The sequence below is a fragment of the Salvelinus sp. IW2-2015 genome, linkage group LG13, assembly GCF_002910315.2.
Source record: "Salvelinus sp. IW2-2015 linkage group LG13, ASM291031v2, whole genome shotgun sequence".
In the NCBI taxonomy this organism is placed as follows: Eukaryota; Metazoa; Chordata; class Actinopteri; order Salmoniformes; family Salmonidae; genus Salvelinus; species Salvelinus sp. IW2-2015.
This window is the reverse complement of record NC_036853.1, coordinates 27,981,775-28,004,430: the sequence shown is the minus strand read 5'-3', so window position 1 is coordinate 28,004,430 and position 22,656 is coordinate 27,981,775. Positions and strand designations below refer to the sequence as shown.

The following is a 22,656-nucleotide window of genomic DNA, read 5'->3' as shown; positions in this document are numbered from 1 at the left end:
CCTTAAATACAGCGGATGAGAGAGAGACAATACCACATGACTGTACAATGTGGTTCACTAAACTTTGTGGCTGAACCATTTTAACGTGGGCTGTTGGATGCAAAAGATAAGAGAGAGAAAGAGATAACTGATGTATTATTATGGCTTCACGAGCGAAACGTGAAAACTTCACTGCACAAAACAGCAACGTTGTTACGGATACAAGTATTCTGTGTGTATCCTGTGTGTATTTCTGTTCTCTCCTTCTCCCCTACTCACAGGTGACAATCATCATTCCCCAATCAGTCATCAATCAGTCGCTAATCGGAAGACATCTGCTCCTTTTCCCTTACCCAATCACAGTCCCTTTCCCTTGGTTTAAAAACCCTGTCAGTTGTGTTCTCTAGAGCAATCTCTCTGTAATGCCATATGTCTGTAGATCGCTTGTGTGATTTAGCATCTACATGTCACTTTGTTCCCACATGTGAGTATTGTGTTTGTTATGGTGTTTGGTTGATAGTGGGAAAAGGGGGTAACCAGACAGTTCGCCCATGGGCATACACTACCCGTAGGTAAACTTTGTTAAATACACTAGTTAGAACTGGGCGGACCACCCACTGTATTTTTGGTMAGTTAGTTAGCTGTTGGTGAAGTAGGCTAGTCTAACTTAGGGGTATTTTTTGGATACTTATTATTTCTTTCCTTGGGTCCAGCTCAGCCCCTTTTCCTGCCCCCCTTTACCGTGTGTTTAGAAATAAACCCTGAGTGTTTGACGGTAATTAAGTTGTCTGTGTTATTTCGTTTACTCTTTGTCACTACTTAATTTGCATGAGTTATGTTACGGATCCCATTACCACCCCCCCCCCCCCCCCCTTAGACTGTCGGGCCAAAGGGATTCGTAACAAACGTCCATAGTGAAATATCTGATGTTGGTGATGCCGGTACATGACGGTAAATGATGATGGGAAAACTAGTGTCATTGCAGGCATGTTCAAGACCTTTTATTAGTATCAACCACATCCTTTACAGGAACAACCTATCCCATACTTGCCTCTACTGAAACCAATAGCTGTTATCAAACAGTTGAAAGGCAATAGCTATCGTGTGTCTGGTCTAAAACATCACCCTTTACATAACTATCCTATATAACTGCCAAAAAAGTGTTTCATTTCCCTTAGGAGAAGATGTCTGCAGGTCTCTGATAAAAAATTTGACATAATAAACAATGTGGAGCAGTAAACATTGGGTGTGCGGGAGTTCTCCTTTTTATAATCAAGCTATCTGCAGAACCAGGTTTAAAAGAGTGTGTACTGTTGGCTAGACTGGTAATCTCAGGTAGAGTTGGTTCACATACACAATCCATGTCTCAAGAAGGCTTAAAAATCCTTCTTTAACCTGTTTCCTCCCCTTCATCTACACCGATTTGACGTAGATTTAACAGGTGACATCAATAAGGGATCATACTCTAAATATACAGAAGTATGTGGACACCGCTACAAATTCTGCGATATCAGCCACACCCGTTGCTAACAGGTGTATAAATTTGAGTACACAGCCACACAATCTCCATAGACAAACTTTGGCAGCAGAATGGCCTTACTGAAAAGCTCAGTGACTTTCAACGTGGCACCGTCATGMGATGCGACCTTCCCAACAAGCCAGTTTGTCAAATGTCTGCCCTGCTAGAGCTGTTATTGTGAAGTGGAAACATCTAGGAGCAACAACGGCTCAGCCGTGAAGTGGTAGGCCACACAAGCTCTCGTCTCTTCTCTTTCATCTGATTGAAGAAGTGACATCAATAAAGGATCATATCGCCACCTGGATTCACCTGGTCAGAATGTCATGGAAAGAGCAGGTGTTCGTAAAGTTTTGTACTCTCACTGTAAGTGATATTTGTTGTGTCTTGCTCATTTCGTCTCACACTTTTTTCCAAAAGGGTTCTTTGGCTGTTCCCATAGGATAACCCTTGTTGGTTCCAGGTACAACCCTTTTGGGTTCCAGGTACAACCCTTTTGGGTTCCGTGTGGAACTCTCTGTAGAAAGGGTTTTACATGGAACCCAAAAGGGTTCTACCTGGAAACAAAAGGGATCTACTGGGAACCAAAAAGTGTTATTCAAAGGGTTATCCTATGGGGGCAGCCTAAGAATCCCTTTCGGTTCAAGATATTACCTTTTTTCTAATAGTGCAGTGAATCCTTTAGGTACCATTAGAAAGAGCATATGATAAGTGTTTGAACAGTCTTAGCTGTTCAGTACATAGCTGTGTGTGTTTGCTCCATTCAGAGGCAGGATAGCCTGTTGTACCGAGCGGTTCTACTGGCACAGACCCAAATGTCTTTGAGTGTGAGGCCCAGCGTTCATCTTGGAATGACAGCTCCACATGGGCCCTGGGTCACCCACAGAGAGAATACTTTACTACCACAGCTCTCAATTATATATGGCAGGGGGGTGGGAGTGGTGCTGAGACGGGTTTGTGCCGCTGCAAACTAAAACACAAGTTGACACAAGGAGAGTGCACACTGACATCTGGTTCAAAACAGATAAATGTATTGGTTACATTCACCAAATTTAACTGGTGTAGACTTTACATGGAAATGCAGAATACAATAACGAGGTAATATACAAGAAGTACCAGTATCGAGTCAATGTGCAGGGGTACTAGGTAGTTGAGTTAATTGAGGTAATATCAAGAAATTGCCAAGAAACTGAAGATCTTGTACAACGCTGAGTTGCAAAGAAAAAGCCATATCTCAGACTGGCCAATGAAAAGAAAAGATTAAGACGAGCAAAAGAACACAGACACTGGACAGAGGAACTCTGTCTTGAAGGCCAGCATCCCGGAGTCGCTTCTTCAAATCAAATCAAATTTTATTTGTCACATACACATGGTTAGCAGATGTTAATGCGAGTGTAGCGAAATGCTTGTGCTTCTAGTTCCGACAATGCAGTAATAACCAACGAGTAATCTAACCTAACAATTCCACAACTACTACCTTATACACACAAGTGTAAAGCGATAAAGAATATATACATAAAGATATATGAATGAGTGATGCTGACGTTGAGCCTGGTGTTTTGCGGGGACTATTTAATGAAGCTGCCAGTTGAGGACTTGTGAGGCGTCTGTTTCTCAAACTAGACACTCTAACGTACTTGTCCTCTTGCTCAGTTGTGCACCGGGGCCTCCCACTCTTCTTTTTATTCTGGTTAGAGCCAGTTTGCGCTGTTCTGTGAAGGAAGTAGTACACACCGTTGTACAAGATCTTCAGTTTCTTGGCAATTTCACGCATTGGAATATCCTTCATTTCTCAGAACAAGAATAGACTGATGAGTTTCAGAAAAAAAGTTATTTGTTTCTGGCCATTTTGAGCCTGTAATCGAACCCACAAATGCAGATGCTTCAGATACTCAACTAGTCTAAAGAAGGCCAGTTTTATTGCTTCTTTAATCAGTACAACAGTTTTCAGCTGTGCTAACATAATTGCAAAAGGGTTTTCTAATGATCAATTAGCCTTTTAAAATGATAAACTTGGATTAGCTAACACAACGTGCCATTGGAACACAGGTGTGATGGTTGCTGATAATGGGCCTCTGTCCGCCTATATAGATATTCCATTTTAATAAATCAGCCGTTTCCAGCTACAATAGTCATTTACAACATTAACAATGTCTACACTGTATTTCTGATCAATTTGATATTATTTTAATGGACAAAAAATGTGCTTTTCTTTCAAAAACAAGGACATTTCAAAGTGACCCCAAACTTTTGAACGGTAATGTACATGTAGGTAGGGGTAAAAGTTACTAGGCAATCAGGATATATAATAAACAGACTAGCAGCAGTATATGTGAAGATTGTGAAGGTGGGTCTATGCGTGGCATCAATATGCAAGTGTGTGTGTGTGTGTGAGAGTATGTAGTGTGTGTGTGGGTTGGAGGGTGTGTGTGTGGAGTGTTAGTGTAGTGGGAATGTGCGGGCAGAGTCTAGTGAGTGTGAATAGAGCCAGTGCAGGGGTGTCAGTGCAAAACAATTAAGATAAAAATGTACATAATAAAGGGGGTCAATGTAAATAGACCAGGTAGCCATTTGATCAACTGTTCAGCAGTCTTATGGCTTGGGGTTAGAAGCTGTTCAGGTACCTTTTGGTCCCAGACTTAGCACTCTGGTACCGCTTGCCATGCGGTAGTAGAGAGAACAGTCTATTACTTGAGTGGCTGGAGTCTTTGACAATTTTTAGGGCCTTGCTCTGACACTGCCTGGTATAGAGGTCCTGGGTGGCAGGGAGTTCGGCCTCAGTGATACACTGGGTCGTTCGCAGTGCCCTCTGTTTCCCCTACTCCAGAGTTCAATGGCGGCTAGCTTTACACCACTCCAGCTGACGCTTGGCATTGCACATGGTGATCTTAGGCTTGTGTGCGGCTGCTCGGCCATGGAAACCCATTTTATTAAACTCACGATGAACAGTTATTGTGCTGACTTTACTTCCATAGGAAGTTTGGAACTCGGTAGTGAGTGTTGCAACCGAGGACAGACAAATTTACGTGCTACACGCTTCAGCACTCGGTGGTCCTGTTCTGTGAGCTTGTATGGCATACCACTTCACAGCTGAGCCGTTGTTGCTCCTAGACATTTCCACTTCACAAGAACAGCACTTACAGTTGACTGGGGCAGCTCTAGCAGGGCAGACATTTGACGAACTGACTTGCTGGATAGATGGCATCCTATGACGGTGCCACATTGAAATTAACTGAGCTATTCAGTAATGCCATTCTACTGCCAATGTTTGTCTATGGTGATTGCATGGCCATGTGCCTGGTTTTATACACTTGTCAGCAACAGGTGTGGCTGAAATAGCCGAATCCACTAATTCAAAGGGATGTATATATAGTGTATTACAGACTGGGTCAGAGAGAGGTTGAAAATGTCATTACTCTCTTATATTCATCATGTTACTTCCCAGTTCCCACCACCACACGAGAGGCGAGATGCATGCACCACTTGCCAGCTGGTCAGTGCATGCTCCGAGTACGTGTCCTGGTAATCCATCTGGTCCTGTGGCCTTGTGAATGTTAACCTGTTTAAAGGTCTTACTCACAACGGTTACGGAGAGCATGATCATACAGTCATCCTGAACAGCTGGGGCTCACACATGCTTTAGTATTGTTTGCTTCGAAGCGAGCATAGAATGCATTAGGCTCATCTGGTAGCCTCCCATCACTGGGCAGCTCTCAGATGGGTTTCCCTTTGTAGTCTGTGATAGTTTGCAAGCCCTGCCACATCCGACGAGAATCAGAGCCAGTGTAGAAGGATTCGATCTTAGTCCTGAATTGATAATTTGCCTGTTTGATTTATTGTCCGAGGGCGTAGCGGCATTTCTTTTAAGCGTTCGGATTAGTAGTTGCGGAGTTGTGTGTGTGTTTGTGTGCTGGAGGTGATTGCATGTCAGCCATGGAGGGACCAGAGCAGCCACTCTGGGCTCTGACATCCCTCAGTAAAGAGTGATTTATGACCAGGCAGAGTGCTGTGTACTTAACCAGCAGATCAGACGGCCCCTGTAGACACAGGGACTTGTGTCTGTCTGTGTCCTTAGTGGCTGTCTGTGTCCCTATTCCCTATAGTGCACTACTTTTTTTAGGGCTATGGTCTAAAGTTGTGCACTATTAAGGGAATCGGGTGCCATTTGGGACACATACGCTGTGGTGCTTGTGGTAGTGTCCCTTCTTTAGAACTCAGCACCCACACTTGACTTTCTTTACACATCCTACTTCATATCCTACTCCACATCTCGCCTCTCGTGTGGTGGTGGGAACTGGGAAGTAACATGATGAATATAAGAGAGTAACCACGAGACTCTTGGAGAAGGGTATTAAATAATGACAAAGGTTTGTGTAAACTTCCACTGGGGAGAAGTAAACTATCAAATCTAAACAGACAGGATGTTGGTGGGCAGGGGAGACAGGGACACACGCTTAGCAGGGAATGCTAACATAGAATCACCGGCTGGCTGTAAGGTTCATAGCTGTGGACTATGAGTGGGCAGATGGATGGGTGGATGTTACTGGTATGTTCCAGTAACTAAGGGTTCAGAGAACAGCCGATACCACAGCAACACAGTCAAGTGACCTGTATGACTCATCATCAAAGGGATCCCCCGCAACGTTGTCTTTTTGTCTCTTTCAGATCAACCTAACTCTTTCATAAGCTAACCCTTTCACAACTTCACCCTTTCACAACCTAACTCTTTCAGAACCTAACCCTGTCAGAACTCTTTCATAAACTAACCCTTTATAAACGAACCCTTTCACAACCTAACCCTGTCAACACTCTTAGAAATAAAGGTACTATCTATAACTTAAAAGGGTACTTCTGCTGTCCCCATAGGAGAACCATTTAAAGAACCATTTTTGGTTTCAGGTAGGACATTTTCCACAAAAGGGTTCTCCTATGGGGACAGCCAAAGAAGCATTTTGGAACCCTTTTTGGAACCCTTCGGGACTGAGGGATTCTAAAGTGAAAAAGAGTGGCACTAACTGGCGGTGGACTCCAATAGAGGTGCTGGTTTAACATGTTGGTACAACTGTCCTCTGTTAGAAGGCAGATAATGACAAGTAGGACACAGATGTACAGAACACACTTTATTCCACATTCAAGACAGACAGGGGCACACACCGCGATAGGAATTGGACTGATTGGTAGTAGTGAAAGGGATAGTGGTTGTCTAGGAAAAGACAAGAGAGAAAGAATCAGACAATGTACAACTGTTATAGCTACAAAGGCAGTAATAACAATGTAATTGTAATGCTACCGTAGTAATAGCAGTGCTAATAACTACATAATTGTAAAGTGGCAAGCAATATATTGGCTAATAGCAGTAGCATGAGCAGTACTAGTACGTTAGCAATATTGGCTACACAGAGGCTAGTAGGACCCAGCTAATGTAGCACACAATATGACAGTATACATTTAGCACACTAGGTTAGGCAATACTAGGCTAGTAGTACGGGACAGTATATACAGAGGCAGGATAGCATGCTAGGCTAGTAGACCACAGGCTTTGGGCCATGGCAGACAACGTAAAAGATATACAGTTAGCGCATGAGCAAGGATAATAGATAGCATTAGCATGCAAGGATGTTAACATGTAGACAATAACAAGGCCATGGGGGCAGGCATCTTGGGAGAGGCCAGGACGTGATGTTATAGGCCGGCCATCTTGGGTGAGTGTGAGACACAATAGGCTGGCAGCCATCTTGGCTCATAGAGTATAATGGGGAAATATTTTACCTCATAGCCTGAACATGTAAAATACCCCTGAACTATGCCATAAGGGCCAGATAAGCAGGACTAGTGTCGCTAGTACACAGGCCTGAGATAGTAACATTTAACCCTCAAATGAATACGCACACGGTAGTAATTACACAGTAGTTACACAGTCCCAAGGGCCTATTATATAGAGAGGTAGAATATACACATGAGCCCTAATAAAGTCCACTTACATGGTCATGACACACTAACACACGGTTGCACAGTCCAGGGTGGAGGCTTGTCCTCGTAGGAAGGATCCAGTGGTGAGTTTTGTTGAGGTGGTGCAAAGTTCTTCTGACCTGTTGTCTCTCTGCACCCCAGCAGTAAAAAGGCTACAAAGTTTGTCTTTTCAGTATCAGAGATAGGGAGAAGGTTTGAATGGTTCATGTCTGAGGATTTAATGATAAAGGTTAGAGGGTTTTGTACATAAAGGCTGCAGGTATAAATGGTGCACTTCATGAATGAATCACTGGAACCTAGGATGAGACAATGATCTGTATAGTCTTCTATAAATGGGGCGGTAGGTAGCCTGGCGGGTAGGAGCATTGGGTAGGTTCCCGAAAGGTTGCTGGATCGAGTCCCCGAGCCGACAATGTGTTGTTCTGCCCGTGAGCAAGGCAGTTAACCTTTGTAGATTTACTGCTGAGGTAGGCTACCATCCCCCGCCTCAGCTTGACCCCATTGTCCAGTAGCAGAGACCACTTCACACCTCTGTGTTAGTTACCAGGTTGCTAGGGTACTCAGTCAGTTAAACTAGTCAGCCAATCACAGACCCTATCAGGTGGGGAAACATATCCCTATTCCTGCCTGGTTTGAATGGTCCGCTGGCTCCAAGCAGCAAGATTTTGATGGTTGTGTATTCTAGTTTCAAGTGCTACACCATCTAACCCGATGTGGTGACAAATACACTTTTTGGCTTGTTTCCATTCATCCACATGGTTGCTGGCTGCGCACTGCTACCACCGGAAATGTTTGTTTTTGTTTTTGTAAGGACACAAAAAAAACAGATACAGTGGGAGAACCTATTTAAGTAAGTAAATACATTTTGAAAAAAATGTTAWAACAGTAATAGTAGTAGGCCACTTTGTAGGCTAACTCAACTGAGCTGCTAGCTAGCTAACTTTGCACACTGTTTAGCTAAGTTAATTAAATGTAATCAGCTAGCTAACTTTCTTTTCACTAGCTATCTTGATGTAATCATTGTAAATTAAAAAGACAGTCTCCAAATGCATGTAGAGAAAACAGCCATGGAATTATTGACAAGTGTTAAGAATTATTGACTCCCCAGCGCCATTCCATAGGCAAATCAGATCACGCCTCCACTCTGCTCCTCCCTTCCTATAGGCAGAAACTTAAACAGGAAGTATCCATGGTAAGGACTGTTCAACGTTGGTCTGACCAATCAGAATCTGTGCTTCAAGATTGTATGTTGATATGTTCTGAGTTGCCTTTGAGAATAATATTGACGTATACACTGACTCGGTGACTGAGTTTATCACATCAAATCAAATCAAGCTTTATATTTTTGCCAACCGAGGCAAGGAAACCTCTCGAACCAGCTAAGGCGTGGAAGCCCGACGAGCCAGCTGAGGCACCCCTGGTTCCTACGGCAGCGGCACCCGGGCCCGACAAACAAAAACCTCCCTGATGCTTCAAATATTGGTGTCAGCATTCTGTAAGGACAGACGCTGGAGACGAGAAGCAAGTACAGGGAGAGAACATTTAATGAAACACGGACAGGAACAGAATACGGAGAGCGTCTGGACAGGGGAAAACAAAACGACAATAATGCTGACACAGGGAACCAACTGAGGAACAGACAGATATAGAGGGTCCAGGTGCGTCCAATGAGTGCCGATGCGCGTAATGATGGTGACAGGTATGCGTAATGATAGGAAGCCTGGCACCAGAGAGGAGGAGCGGGAGCAGGCGTAACAGAATGACACAAACATAACAACTAAAAAGCACCCTAAAATCAAAGCTAAAAAGATGTGTCCACAGTCCACATATGTCCAGAGTTTCGGCCTCCCTCWGGTTCTCTAGCAGGCTATTCCAGAAGCTGGAGGCATAATAACTAAAGGCTGCCTCTCCATGCCTCTTGGTCCTAGGCTTTGGGATAGTTAAAAGGACCTGAGGGACCTACTGGTTGCATAAAATAAAAGCATGTCTGATACGTATTTGGGTGCACAATCATGGATTGGTTTAAAAACCAATAAAAMAATCTTAAAATATATTCTAAAACTCACAGGGAGCCGGTGTTCATAGAGGAAGTGCATAGAGGATGTTGTTCCCGCTGTGACGAATAAAACTTATCCAAACCCCCCAAAATTMGATAATTGGCAGCGTTTGGACAAAACTAAAAGTGTAAACCATCGCAATTAACCACGGCAAGGTGACTGGGAACATGGACGAGTACAAACAGTCCAGCTATGCCCTCCGTAAGGCAATAAAACAGTCACAATTCAATGGCTCAGACACGAGATGTATATGGCAGGAAGTCCAGACAATCACGGATTATAAATGGAAAACCAGCCACGTCGCTGACACCGACGCCTTGCTCCCGGACAAGCTAAACATCTTCTTCACCCGCTTTGAGGAAAACAACGTGCTGCCGGCACGGGCCAACACCGGTCATGAGGACTGTGAGCTCTCGTTCTACGTGGCCGACATGAGAAAGACATTTAAGCTTGTTAACCCTCGCAAGGCTGCCAGCCCAGACGGCATCCATAGCTGTGTCCTCAGAGCATGTGCAGACCAGCTGGCTGGAGTGTTTAAAGACATATTGAAGCTCTCCCTATCCTTGCTTCAAGATGTTTTGTGTTGTCCCCACTTGCTTCACCATTGTTCCTGTACCCAAGAAAGCAAAGGTAACTGAACTAAATGACTATCGCCCCGTAACACTCACATCTGTCATCATGAAGTGCTTTGAGAGGGTAGTTAAGGATCATATCACCTCCACCTTACTGGACACACTAGACCTACAACAATTTGCATACCACACCAACAGATCCATGTATGACGCAATCGCCATGGCACTGCCCTATCACATCTGGAAAAGAGGAATACATACAGTATGTAAGATTACTGTTAATCGACTACAGCTCAGCCTTCAACACCATAGTGCCKTCCAAGCTGATCACTAAGCTCAGGACCCTGGGTCTGAACCCCACCCTYTGCAACTGGGTCCTGGACTTCCTGARGGGCRGACCKKAGGTGGGGAAGGTAGAAAACAACATCTCCACTACGTTGATCCTCAACACAGGGACCCCACAAAGGTGCGTGATCAGCTCCGCCCTGTACTCCCTGTTCATCCATGACCGCATGGCCACGCACGTCTCCAAGTCATGCATCAAGTTTGCAGACGACACATCAGTGGTAGTCCTGATTACCAACAACGACGAGACCGCCTACAGAGAGGAGGTGAGGACCCTAGTGGAAAATAAGGGGGCCCAGGAAAATAATCTCTCCCTCAACGTCAACAAAACGAAGGAGCTGATCGTGGAATTCAGGAGGCAGCAGAGGGAGCAAGCCTCCATCCACATCGGCGGGTCCACAATGGAGAGGGTTAAAAGCTTCCAGTACCTCGCCGTGTACATCAATGACAACCTGAAATGGTCCATCCATGTTCAACCTCACTCTTTAACCTCAGGAGGCTGAAGAAATTTGTCTTGGCCCCTTCTACAGATGCACCACTGAATGCATTCTGTCGGACTGTATCAACGCCTGGTACGGCAACTGCACTATCCYCAACAGTAGGGCTCTCCAGAGGGTGGTGCGGTCAGCCCAACGCATCACTGGGGGCACACTGTCTGCCCTCCAGAACATCTACAGGCCGTGGTACGAGCCAGCTAGTCACCACTAGCTGGCCTCCGCCCAGTAGCCTGCCCTGAACTTTGGTCATTTTTACTAGCCTGCTACCACCCGGTACTTAACCCTGCACCTTAGAGACTGCTGCCCTATGTACATACTGTAGTCATTGAACACTGGTCACTTTAATAATGTTTACATACTGTTTTACCCACTTCATATGTATATACTGTATTCTAGTCAAGGCTCATCCTATATAACTACTGCTGTACACACCTTTTCTATTCATATACTGTCCATGATGTCTATAGACACAATTATATAGATATATATTTCCATTCCTGACTCTGACATTGCTCATTCTAATATTACTACATTTCTTAATTCCTTTATATAAAAGAACTGGATTTGCGTGTATTGTATTGTTAGCTATGAACAGAAGCATTTCGCTACACCCACGATAACATCGGGYAAATATATGTACGTGACCAATAACATTCTTTTTGATTAGGAAGAGGATGTACTTCCAGCTCCAGCTGTCAGTAAAGGGAGAGTGTAGACTACTGGATAGGGTAGGTAACTTTCTGGGAGGACATTATGAAAAGATTCTCATGTTCCAGTCTCTAGAGGGAAAGACYGAGAGATAATAGCAACATAATATTCAGTGGTGTCTAATTTGAGTATAATGAAGCCTGTTTCTTTGTGATGTTTTCTGTCCTCAGATATGTAAATCAARGAAAACCTGTGTTTGCAGATGGAGAGGGGTACCAATGAATGTCCCAAGAGACAGATTTTCATCCAGGATTTACCCCAGTGTTTTACCCAAAAGGCTCAGACTTTTCTGTTTCCATCTACGCAGGCCGGCACCCGTGTCTCACTGGGCCATGGGTCCGGCAGACCTGCTCTCCCTTGGGGCCAAAACTAAGCCGCTGGTACTTTTCATCTTGCGTTTACAGAACAATGGCTAACTATGAACTTTAACACCTTCTCATAAAGCAAGTGTGTATACCAGCATTATTTTTGTATGCAACATGTGCTAACATACTGTAGATAGGCCTACCTATATGCCATGAGTTATAGGTGTAGGCCCACAGTACCTATATTAGCACGTTATACACGTTATATACGTTATATTACTCACAATGTATCAACCTATTACAACTGGAGCAGGTCAACCCTGCTGGAGGTCTGCTTGGTGTGCATCAGCTCAGCAATAACACACCGGATTCAARTTATCAACCCTAATGAGGTGATAGTCAAGTGTGCTATTGCTGGGCTGAAACAGAAGTCTGCTCACCCAGTAGATCAGGGACCAGTGGAGCAAGGTTTGCCACCTTTGGTGTATATATCTTTTTTGTTCTCCTGAAATTATGCTTTAGTAATAATAGCCTACTTGTTACAACTCAATTATTTATTGTTGTTTATACCTAGATGTCTAATCTTTAAATATTAGTTAATTTATTTGTACATTTTGTAGTGATGAAGAGTTGATTCTTTGAAGAGAAGCGTTTAAAGCTGAAATATGTAACTTTTTGGGCGACCCAACCAAATTCACATAGAAATGTGACTTATAGAAGCGGTAGATGTATTCTATGTGCACAATTTCAATGCTTCCCGTTCATTGGTTTTTGTATTTGAGTCTTTTACTTTCGGTTGTGTACACCAGCTTCAAACAGCTGAAAATACAATATTTTTGGTTATTGAAAGGATATTTCACAGCGGTTTATGTGGTACAATTCTCTTCACTATATATTGCTTGTTTTGTCACAAACTGAAATTAGAATTTTAGCATCCAGAAAATGGGGGAGCGATTTCTGCATATTGCACCTTTAAACTTCTATTTTTTTGTTTTTTATTACTATTATTCAAAATGAACTAGTGTCAATGTTGGTTAATCACATATCACAATCCTGTAATAAAGAGGGGTTCTGTCTCTAATGTGTCGGTTTCTGTGTTGTATTCACAAATGAACATTTCCTTTTTGTCTAGTTGTAAGATCTGTTTTATTTGATTGTCAATCTGTCTCGGCATATCTGAATCTATTTAGTCGTTTATCATATGGCATGCATCGCCAATGCAGCCATAGGCCTGTAGCACTCAGAGAACAGCTAAACTCACACATTGTTAACATGTTGAGCTATATGTTCTCAATTTAAAATGATACCAGTAGACAATGTATATGAGGCAAACCATATACCAGATTTGGTACATTCCTGTTAAGTCCTGACATATGAAATTGTCTAGTGAAATTCAACCCTTGTAATTTAGGTACACTATGAAAAGAAGATGACAACAATTAGGCTACAGGAGATGAGCATTACAGGTAACATATTATGAGGTTCATTTGATTAATTTCAGCAATGTTGCTTGCAAAAAGGAAGTAGTTGTTTCCATAGCAGAAAGACCAAGGGTATTCAACTCTTACCCTACGAGGTCCGGAGCCTGCTGGTTTTCTGTTCTACCTTGTAATTAATTGCATCCACCTGGTGTCCCAGGTCTAAATCAGTCCCTCATTAGAGGGGAACAATGAAAAAAAGGACCAGAGTTGAGTTTGCGGGAGATGTACAGTACAGGGTTGCTCTATGTGGCCTATCACCCTGTATAAGCTAGATACTAATCACAGCTAAGCTTTTAGGTCAATAATATGCTGTTTTTATTAAAATGTTGTTATAATGGTGAGAGAAATGAAACTAGCTAGTAGCTAATGGTAGCTAGCTAGTTATACCMTACAAGGTTAGCTGACTTTTCTCAAAACAAAACTCATTGTAGCTYGCTACATCTTGTCCCTCATGCTAGCCTGCACAGCCAAATTTCACTCCAGAAATGTCCAAATGGCATTTATATGGCCAGCATTTGAGACCATTTCTCCCCTCTTGCTGCAGCTTTAGCTCATCTTGAATAACAGTGAAATGCTGTGAAAACCAGCATGCTGCAAATGTTCTAGAATGTTTGTCACCAATGCTTGTTTGTTAAAAACATTTTGTCCACATGCACTTTTGCTCCTACAGCACTAATCTGGTGAGCACCTTTCGAGTTCCGCCAAGCAAGGCATTTGATGGGTTTGACTTGTTGTGAGGCGTCACTGATTTACACTGGATTCCCACCCATCTTTAGCTGATTTCTTACATGAAACTTCCCCAGGCTTCCCGTACTAGCAAAGCCTGGTTTGCGACAAGGCTAACCTAACCCTGGCTTTCACAACCTAACTTAAGAGACTAACACCTGCGTCCTCAATGGCAGCCAATTCCCAATGGACCCTGGTCAAAAGTAGTGCACTATATAGGCACTATAGGGAATAGGGTGCCATTTGTTACGCAGGGTGAGTGAGTGCATGAAAAGCAGATCTGAGGCTTTCTAGATATAGCCAAACATACACCAGACACCTGTTCACTACACAGTAAYGTCTCTAGAAAGAATGACTCAGGTTTAATTGGAAATAGTTTACAATTACTGTGCCAATTATGGTTCAAATATTCAGGTCAGTTTGTCTGTTAATTTCCCACTTGTTTAACAAGACATTTATAAATGTTTTTCCTAATGAAGCTATTTTAACGTTGGCACCAAACTAAGCCATCAGTTCTTCTCACTTTGATGCTGTGTGGACTGTGTGCGTGTGTGTGTGTGAACATGTAGTTGAGAGGTGAGTTGCTGGGTAAGGATGACACAACCATCATCCACAGTTAACTATCAGACTGACAACATATATTACACATGCCCCTCTTTCAGCTTCCATTATTTCAACAGGACTGCTAGAAATCTTAACAAACCTTCTGCTATACAGTAGGTCAGTGTGACCTCATGGTCAGATGAATGCATTGTATACAAAATAGATGACATATTTATTTRCATGATGTGCATGTGCATGTGTTCATGTGTGTGTGTCAAGGCCCCACTGTGACCCTTTAAGGGGTCGACAGAGAATACGTAGACGGGGCAAATGGCTGTTGTCAGTGTCAGGTCACTTGTACCTGTTTGATGGCTGCCATCCTGATCTTCTCYTAGTAGTGTAGGGGGGCGTGGGGGGTACTCATGTCATAACCAAATCCAGCCACGGCTACCTCATCACAGTTATGGAGGGCCATTGTAATGGCAACAGTCCCCAGTGTCGGAATATTCTGGAAAACACAGAAGAGAAGACAAATGTTCCCTGAAACAGGACAGTGAGTYAAGTAGACTACTAGAACTACTGGAGGTTAATAGCACATGGGGTAACAAAGAAGAAATGTAAAAATAAAAAAAAAGTTTAAAAAAGGTTACCAAACCAGAAGTAATGGAACTATTTGAAAGACTTTAGTCACAGAGTCAAGARTCGAAAAGATGGCGCCGACATGGTCGTCCAGTTCCTAGCTCCGAGCCAACTTTGCAGTATTTTTTTTTTTGCGTGTTATTTCTTACATCATTTGCTCAGAACATTTCTTGCATTATTACCTACAGCCGAAAATAACTTTTGGATATTAGATTGCCCGGTCACTATAATTTCAACCATGAATTAGACTTTCCTGAATTGGCTCCTTTGTTCGTACCTCCCAAGACATTTCCACTCATCACAGTGGCTGCTCCAAGACGCCCTCGAAGCAGAAGAGGAATACGGAGTGGGCTTTAATTTGCATACCATCCACCGCCTCCAAGAATATTACTCACTAATGTTTAGTCCATGGACAATAAAGTAGACAAGCTCAAGACGAGGATCTCCTTCCAGAGAGACATCAGGGGCAGTAACATAATCTGTTTCACGGAAACATGGCTCTCTCCAGATATACTGTCCCCATCCATACAGCCATCTGGGTTCTCCGTAACATCCCTTGAACAGTAAGAAAGAACTCTCTGTGAAAAAGAAAGTCGGAGGTGTATGTTTCATGATTAACTACTCGTGTGATTGTGGTAATGTACAGGAATTCAAGTCCTTTTGTTCTCCCGATCTGGAATACCTCACAATTAAATGGCGACCACATTACCCCCCGAGAGAATACTTTTCGGTCATCATCACGGCCATCTATATTCCCCCTTAAGCCAACACCGTGACTGCACTCAAGGAACTACACTGGACTTTGTGCAAACTGGAAACCGCATATCCCGAGGCCGCATTTAATGTAGCTTGACCATTGCTACTCCCCCTTCCGGGACAGCTACAAGGCCCGCCCCCTCCCTCCCGTCGGCAAATCGTCACTACAGAGACAAAGTGGATTCGCAAGTGGAGACTGAGCGCTTGTTCTACGATGTGAGTAACACAATGTGTTACGATGTGAGTAACACATTTAAGCYTTGAATCTAGGTGAAAGCTTATTGATGTCACCTGTTAAATCCATTTCAGTGTAGATGAAGGGGYGGAAAGGTTAAAGAAGGATTTTRTAAGCCTTGAGACAATTGAGACATGGATTTTGCATGTGTGCCATTCAGAGGGTGAATGGGCAAGACAAAATATTTAAGTGCCTTTGAACGGGGTATGGTAGTAGGTACCAGGGGCACCAGTTTGAGTGTGTCAAGAACTGCAATGCTGCTGAGTTTTTCACGCTCAACAGTTTCCCGTGTGAATCAAGAATGGTCCACCACCCAAAGGACATCCAGCCAAACTAGACACAACTGTTGGAGGCATTGGKGTCAACATCGGCCAGCATCCCTGTGGAACGATTTTGATGCCTTGTAGTCCATGCCTTTGASGAATCGAGGCTGTTCTGAGGGTAAAATGGGGTGCAACACAATATTAGGAAGGTGTTCCTAATGTTTTGTACACTCAGTGTATATTTATATTGAGTATTGTCCGTTCTTAATTCCTTTCTTTTKATTTTTGGYATTTGCGTGTATTGTTTTGTATTGTTAGGTATTATTGAACTGTTGGAGCTAGGAACATAAGCATTTCACTAAACACGCYATAACATCTGCAAAATATGTGTATGTGACCAATAAAACTTGATTTGATTCAGGAAACAATGTCAATTTATTTTGTTAACTGGTGGTGGGAAACAGTGTGTCCCCCCCCCCCGCCATCTCCCTCTCCCCCTTTTTTGCTCTCTCTCTGTTCGGCCTGAAATCCTATTAAAGATAGCTGGACGCCCAGGTAGGACAAAGTGGATTTATCAGCTGGCTTCTGGTGTCTGAGGGAGCAGTTGTTGTAGGTTTATCTGTAGTGCTGAAGGTGTCTGCTCTCTCTGACAGAGCCAACCACCTATCTCCAGCCTACTGTCCTTGCTCCCTCCATGGCTCGGAGCCATGCCTCTATAGGTGTGGATGTTGCAACAGGGAAGCACATCTTCTTTAGCAGCTACGGCAAAGCTACTGATTGATAAAAAGGGCCAACCAACTCCAGCCTCCACATCTCCAGCCCAGGTCCATGCTTCCCAAGTCCTTGCTCCCTCCGTGGCTCTCAACCACGTCTCTCTACTAGGTGTTGATGTTCCGAGGATGTTACTAAAAGCTACTACTATCGGGCACCTGGAGGGTCTGCTGTGTGTCTACAGTGTGTTAGGGTAGTATGTTAGGGCTGACCTGGTCTGCTGTGTGTCAGGGCTGACCTGTCCTGATAGGAGCAGGCACACAGACAAGGAGAGCACATGAACCAGTGCAGCCCAGCCCAGCCATTAACGCATGCTTATGTGTGAAACAGRTGAGCTTTTTTTTCTTTATATTTAATTTCTTAGAATGTAATTAAACTACCTTGAGTATCCTGATAACACATATTCTGTAGGCTATTTATGTAAATGACTAGTTGTTAGCTGTATAAAACCAGAGCCTGATTCTTGCGGTTGATGGCATTGTGTTTCGATCAGTTAGTTTCCCAGTCTCTCACCCCTCTCCCCATCTGTCCRTTGTTGTGTGGCAGGCCAATGAACCTGAAGGCAGCCTCCTGGATGAAGTAAGGGTTGAGGATCCTCATCTCACTGGGCTCCCTGGGGACATGACGGGCCACAGACTTCCAGAACCCATCTGTACTATGCTACGTGAGAGAGAGTGAGAGTGAGAGTGAGAGTGAGAGTGAGAGAGAGAGAGAGAGAGATAGAGAGAAAGTGGAAGAAAGGTTCATTTGAATAATAGCATTACAAATGGTAATAACAAATTAAGACATCAGTAATACATTTACCACTTGCTATAACAATGTGATGTCTCTCTGTTGGTGGTCTCCAACAGCACAAGTCATCCAGCTTTCAGACCTGACCATCAATTACAAGGGAGCTCAGCCAGCCCAGAGCACCTCAACATCTCTTCTCATCAGACCTGGGTTCAAATACTAATTTAAATCATTTCAAATACTTTAAGCTTTTGTTTTAGCCTGCTTGGAATGCCAGATGGGCAGGATTTTACATTTGGGGACTATTCTATTGGTTCATTAAGTCAGCCAAGCATAATCAAACACAGATGATGTATTTGAAATTATTTCAGTTTCATATTTGAACCAAGGTCTGCTTCTCATGTTCTTCTGCCTCATTAGTCATTCATTCTTCTCTTCAGCTGAGAAAATGGCAAAGTGAGAGCTGATGCTTAGCAGTTGGTCAGTGAATTTTAACACACGTCACCTGTACAAATAAACCACAGTGATTCCTTTGATATTTCCAAATGAAGAGTGACTAAAATATGGCCAAGTGGCTTTGAGGTGGTTTGGCTGTGTGCCCAGGACAAGCCCAGACACAACCCACCTCTCTGTCAGACCGGTTCTGAATAAAGGGCCTTTCTGATTCTGATGGGGCAACAACATCACAGAAAGGGACACATAAAGCCAGGTCCAGGGACACAGTCCCCCCCTCACCCTAGGGAAACCAAAAACATATGGTCTCAGGTTTCACCTGGTTGTTCGGAGGGTGAAAACTGATGGAAGATGACACCTACTATTGCCATCTATTACACAAGATGGCGCCGGAGGAGATGGCCCCCGTTTTACGGTCTCCTAACCAATTGTGCTATTGTGGTTTTTTTCGCGATATTTGTAAATTATTTTGTACATAATATTTCTGCAACCGTATCTTACGGCAGAAAAGAGCTTCTGGATATCAGGACAGCGATCACTCACCTCGGATTAGACTCATATTTTTTCAACAACAACAAGCAGGACTCACACGATGTTCTCCAAACACACCGCAGGGCAGACATCCCAATTATTCGCAAAAGGAAGCGACGCAGAGGATGAAGAGCCGGATGCCTCGTCCGGACCCGCAGAAGGCGAGTAGGAAAGCTGCCGTTACCATCAATATCACTCGCCAACGTGCAATCATTGAACAATAAACTAGACGAAGTACGATCACGAATATCTTACCAACAGGACATAAAAAACTGTAATATCCTATGTTTCATGGAATCGTGGCTGAATGACGACATGGATATTCAGCTAGCGGGATATACGCTGCACCGGCAGGATAGAACAGCACACTCCGGTAAGACGAGGGGGGGCGGTCTGTGCATATTTGTAAACAACAGCTGGTGCACAAAATCTAAGGAAGTCTCTAGATTTTCCTCGCCTGAAGTAGAGTATATTGTGATAAATTGCAGGCCACACTACTTGCCTAGAGAGTTCTCAGCTATACTTTTCGTGMCTGTTTATTTACCACCAAAAACAGATGCTGGCACTAAGACCGCACTCAGTCAGCTGTATAAGGAAACAAGCAAACAGGAAACCACTCACCCAGAGGCGGCGCTCCTATTGGCTGGAGACTTTAATGCAGGGAAACTTAAATCAGTTCTACAAATTCTCTATCAACATGTTAAATGTGCAACCAGAGGGAAAACAATTCTAGATCACCTGTACTCCACGCACAGAGACGCGTACAAAGCTCTCCCTCGCCCTCRATTTGGTAAATCCGACCACAACTCTATCCTCCTGATTTCTGCTTACAAGCAAAAATGAAAGCAGGAAGCACCAGTGACTCGGTCTATAAAAAAATGGTCAGATGAAGTAGATGCAAAACTACAGGACTGTTTTGCTATCACAGACTGGAACATGTTCCGGGATTCTTCTGATGACATTGAGGAATATACCACATCAGTCACTGGCTTTATCAATAAGTGCATTGAGGACATCGTCCCCACAGTGACTGTACGTACATACCRCAACCAGAAGCCATGGATTACAGGCAACATTCGCACTGAGCAAAAGTGTAGAGCTGCCGCTTTCAAGGTGCGGGACTCTAACCCGGAAGCTTACAAGAAATCCCGCTATGCCCTGCAACGAACCATCAAACAGGCAAAGCGTCAATACAGGGCTAAGATTGAATCATACTACACCAGCTCCGACGCTCTTCGGATGTGGCAGGGCTTGCAAACTATTACAGACTACAAAGGGAAGCACAGCCGCGAGCTGCCCAGTGACACGAGCCTACCAGATGAGCTAAATCACTTCTACGCTCGCTTCGAGGCAAGCAACACTGAGGCATGCACGAGAGCATCAGCTGTTCCGGACAACTGTGTGATCACGCTCTCCGTAGCCGATGTGAGTAAGACCTTTAAACAGGTCAACATACACAAGGCTGCGTGGCCAGACGGATTACCAGGACGTGTGCTCCGGGCATGTGCTGACCAACTGGCAGGTGTCTTCAATTACATTTTCAACATGTCCCTGATTGAGTCTGTAATACCAACATGCTTTCAGCAGACCACCATAGTCCCTGTGCCCAAGAACACAAAGGCAACCTGCCTAAATGACTACAGACCCTTAGACCCTTAGACCCTTAGTCCTTAGACATGAGGTGCTTTGAAAGGCTGGTAATGGCTCACATCAACACCATTATCCCAGAAACCCTAGACCCGCTCCAATTTACATACCGCCCAAACAGATCCACAGATGATGCAATCTCTATTGCACTCCACACTGCCCTTTCCCACCTGGACAAAAGGAACACCTATGTGAGAATGCTATTCATTGACTACAGCTCAGCGTTCAACACCATAGTACCCTCAAAGCTCATCACTAAGCTAAGGAACCTGGGACTAAACACCTCCCTCTGCAACTGGATCCTGGACTTCCTGATGAGCCGCCCCCAGGTGGTGAGGGTAGGTAGCAACACATCTGCCATGCTGATCCTCAACACTGGAGCTCCCCAGTGGTGCATGCTCTGTCCCCTCCTGTACTCCCTGTTCACCCACGACTGCATGGCCAGGCACGACTCCAACACCATCATTAAGTTTGCAGACGACACAACAGTGGTAGGCCTGATCACCGACAACGACGAGACAGTCTATAGGGAGGAGGTCAGAGACCTGGCCAGGTGGTGCCAGAATAACAACCTATCCCTCAACGTAACCAAGACTAAGGAGATGATTGTGGACTACAGGAAAAGGAGCACCGAGCACGTCCCCATTCTCATCGACGGGACTGTAGTGGAGCAGGTTGAGAGCTTCAAGTTCCTTGGTGTCCACATCAACAACAAACTAGAATGGTCCAAACACACCAAGACAGTCGTGAAGAGGGCACGACAAAGCCTATTCCCCCTCAGGAAACTAAAAAGATTTGGCATGGTTCCTGAGATCCTCAAAAGGTTCTACAGCTGCAACATCGAGAGCATCCTGACTGGTTGCATCACCGCCTGGTATGGCAACTGCTCTGCATCTGACCGTAAGGCACTACAGAGGGTAGTGCGTACGGCCCAGTACKTCACTGGGGCCAAGCTTCCTGCCATCCAGGGCCTTTACACTAGGTGGTGTCAGAGGAAAGCCCAAAAAATTGGCAAAGACTCCAGTCACCCAAGTCATAGACTGTTTTCCATGCTACCACACAGCAAGCGGTATCGGAACGCCAAGTCTAGGACCAAAAGGCTCCTTAACAGCTTCTACCCCCAAACCACAAGACTAAATAAATAAAATGGCCACTGTACTATTTACATTGACACCACCCCCATTTGTATTTTACACTGCTGCTACTCACTGTTTATTATCTATGCATAGTCACTTCACCCCTACCTATATGTTCAAATTACCTCAACTAACCTGTACCCACACACATTGACTCGGTACCGGTACCCCCTGTATGTAGCCTCGTTATTGTTATTTTATTGTTACTTTTTGTTCTTTTTTACTTTAGTTTATTTGGTAAATATTTTTCTAACTCTTTCTTGAACTCCAGTGTTGGATTAGGCATTTCACTGTAAGGTCTACACATGTTATATTCGGCGCAAATAAAGTTTGATTCGACTCCAATCAAGTTGTAGAAACTTCTCAAGGATGATCAATGGAAACAGGATGCACCTGAGCTAAATTTCGAGTCGCATAGCAAAGGGTCTGAATACTTATGTAAATAAGGTATTTGTTTTTTAATTTTTTATTAAATTTGCAAACATTTCTAAAAACCTGTTTTCGCTTTGTCATTATGGGATATTGTGTGTAGATTGATGAGGGGGAAAAACAATTTAATACATTTTACAATAAGGATGTAATGTAACAAAATGTTGAAAAAGTCAATGGGTTTGAATACTTTCCGAATGCACTGTATGTATTGGTGTAATGATGTTATATGATATACTGTTTTATTTTATTGTATGATATGCCTAATGTGTCTGCACCCAGGAAGAGTAGGGGATCCAACAATAAATAGAAATACCCACCTGTCTGTCACTGTGTGAATAGTGATCCAGACTCACAGGACCACC

The 22,656-nt window shown here is 43.9% G+C and overlaps 1 protein-coding gene across 3 annotated transcripts in view; it reads right to left on the bottom strand.

The window, feature by feature from the left end:
- The window catches only part of LOC111972384 (CMP-N-acetylneuraminate-beta-1,4-galactoside alpha-2,3-sialyltransferase), a 100,451-nt gene that overhangs the window by 5,682 nt on the left and 72,113 nt on the right, over positions 1-22,656 (bottom strand). For 2 of the 3 annotated variants that reach the window (XM_023999434.2, XM_023999435.2), the window contains 2 exon segments: positions 15,061-15,207; positions 17,877-18,023. In XM_023999434.2, coding sequence (XP_023855202.1) covers positions 15,061-15,207; positions 17,877-18,023 — 294 coding nt within the window. 3 annotated transcript variants of the gene reach the window in all.